General features: G+C 41.5%; 1 protein-coding gene across 1 annotated transcript in view; it reads left to right on the top strand.

The window, feature by feature from the left end:
• The window catches only part of LOC106812370 (lisH domain-containing protein ARMC9-like), a gene marked incomplete at its 5' end in the record, with an annotated part of 20,633 nt that overhangs the window by 9,593 nt on the left and 9,362 nt on the right, over positions 1–1,678 (top strand). The window contains 2 exon segments of the mRNA XM_014816225.1: positions 457–552; positions 685–775. Of these exon segments, the coding sequence (XP_014671711.1) occupies positions 457–552; positions 685–775 (187 nt within the window).

The following is a 1,678-nucleotide window of genomic DNA, read 5'->3' as shown; positions in this document are numbered from 1 at the left end:
TATATATATATATATATATACACAGGGGTAGAAATTAACTTTTGAACAAGGGAGTCCAACAAGAGGGAGTCCGCAGCAAAATGAGGGAGTCCGCAGTCTGAGGTTCAAAATTAAAGATATTAACAATAACGTGTGTGCTTATTTTTAAGATTCATGCAGTTGCACGTCTGCCAAATTTTCTTTGGACATTAGCTGAACAAATACAGTAATTCCGCGAGGCCGTGCCCTGGAACGAACGAACTAGTTAGTATGGCAGAATTTTCAGGGAGTCGCACGGACTCCTGCATATGTCAAATCGGGGAGTATTTGACTCCGGACTCTCGTTAATTTTGCACCCTGTATATATATATGTTATGTCTAAAATGAAAAAGCTGTGGCAAGCAAATGAACTTTGTTACCAGATCGGCAAAAATTGAAAATGTTGAATCTTTCTTTGCTGTGATATTCCGATTACAGAGGTTGACACGAGCACCCAGCGACCATAGGGATAAAGTGATGACAGCTTATGTGAAAAATGACTTACTTGGCTGTGTGTCTTCTGGAACACACAAGGTAAAACACTTATTATGTTTAATAAAGAAATCGATACAAACCTTTATAATGAAATATATCTAACAGAGTAGTTTTAAGTTTCAATTCTAAATTAATAAAACAACTCGTTTTTCTTTTCAATTATGTTTTTAGATAGCAGTGCTCAATCTATTGAAGTCTTCAAAATCTGAGGTCAGGGAATATACTGTGCGGCTGTTGAACACCTTTGCTTCGTTAGCTCTTGGTAAGCTTGTTTCACACAATGATCAACATGTCAAGTATTTTTACTACCCTAGTCGCTCATCATGTAACAGTATGATAATCTTGTTTTCTACAAGACGAAGCATTTGAAGATGAAGAGCATGGAGAAAAACTAAACATATTTTACATAAAGTTACATGTTTGTAACCTTGCCCTGTATTCATTCATCTGTAACCCAACCATTTAGACATCTTTACATGTTATATATTAAAATATTATACATCAGAGCTTGCTGCAGAATAGGTAAAAAATGTGTAAAAACATGATAAGAAGGATCAAGACGATAATCTTCATTTGATCCTTGCCCTTTTCTGTTTTGTTCCCACATTAAATCTTACTCTCACCTACATCATTGTCTGTGCTACGTCGATGGCCATGTACCACAGGCCAACGTGTTGATGTCGTGTTTGTGTTTGTGTGTGTGTGTGTTTGTGTGGGTGGGGGGATGTCATGTTGGTGTTGGTGTTTGTGTGTTTGTGTGTTTGTGTGTTTGTGTGGGTGGGGAATGTCGTGTTGGTGTGTGTGTGTTTGTGTGGGTGGGGGATGTCGTGTTGGTGTTGGTGTGTGTGGGTGGGTGGGGGGATGTCGTATTGGTGTTTGTGTGGGTGGGTGGGGGAATGTCGTGTTGGTGTTTGTGTGGGTGGGTGGGGGGATGTCGTATTGGTGTTTGTGTGTTTGTGTGGGTGGGGAATGTCGTGTTGGTGTTGGTGTTGGTGTTTGTGTGGGTGTGTGTGTGGGTGCAGGGGGATGGTTATAATGTGCAGGAACGGCATCCCGCGTTCACCTCGGTCGTGCGTTCACGCTCTTGCTCCTCATCCTCCTGCAGGGAGAACGCACATGATGCAGTGTCCGGAGCTCGTGAAGACCTTGTTCCTGTGTATCCGGC

The sequence above is a fragment of the Priapulus caudatus genome, unplaced genomic scaffold (genome assembly GCF_000485595.1).
Source record: "Priapulus caudatus unplaced genomic scaffold, Priapulus_caudatus-5.0.1 Scaffold639, whole genome shotgun sequence".
NCBI classification, from domain to species: Eukaryota; Metazoa; Priapulida; class Priapulimorpha; order Priapulimorphida; family Priapulidae; genus Priapulus; species Priapulus caudatus.
Note: the sequence above shows the minus strand (reverse complement) of the source record. Positions and strands in the feature narration are given on the sequence as shown.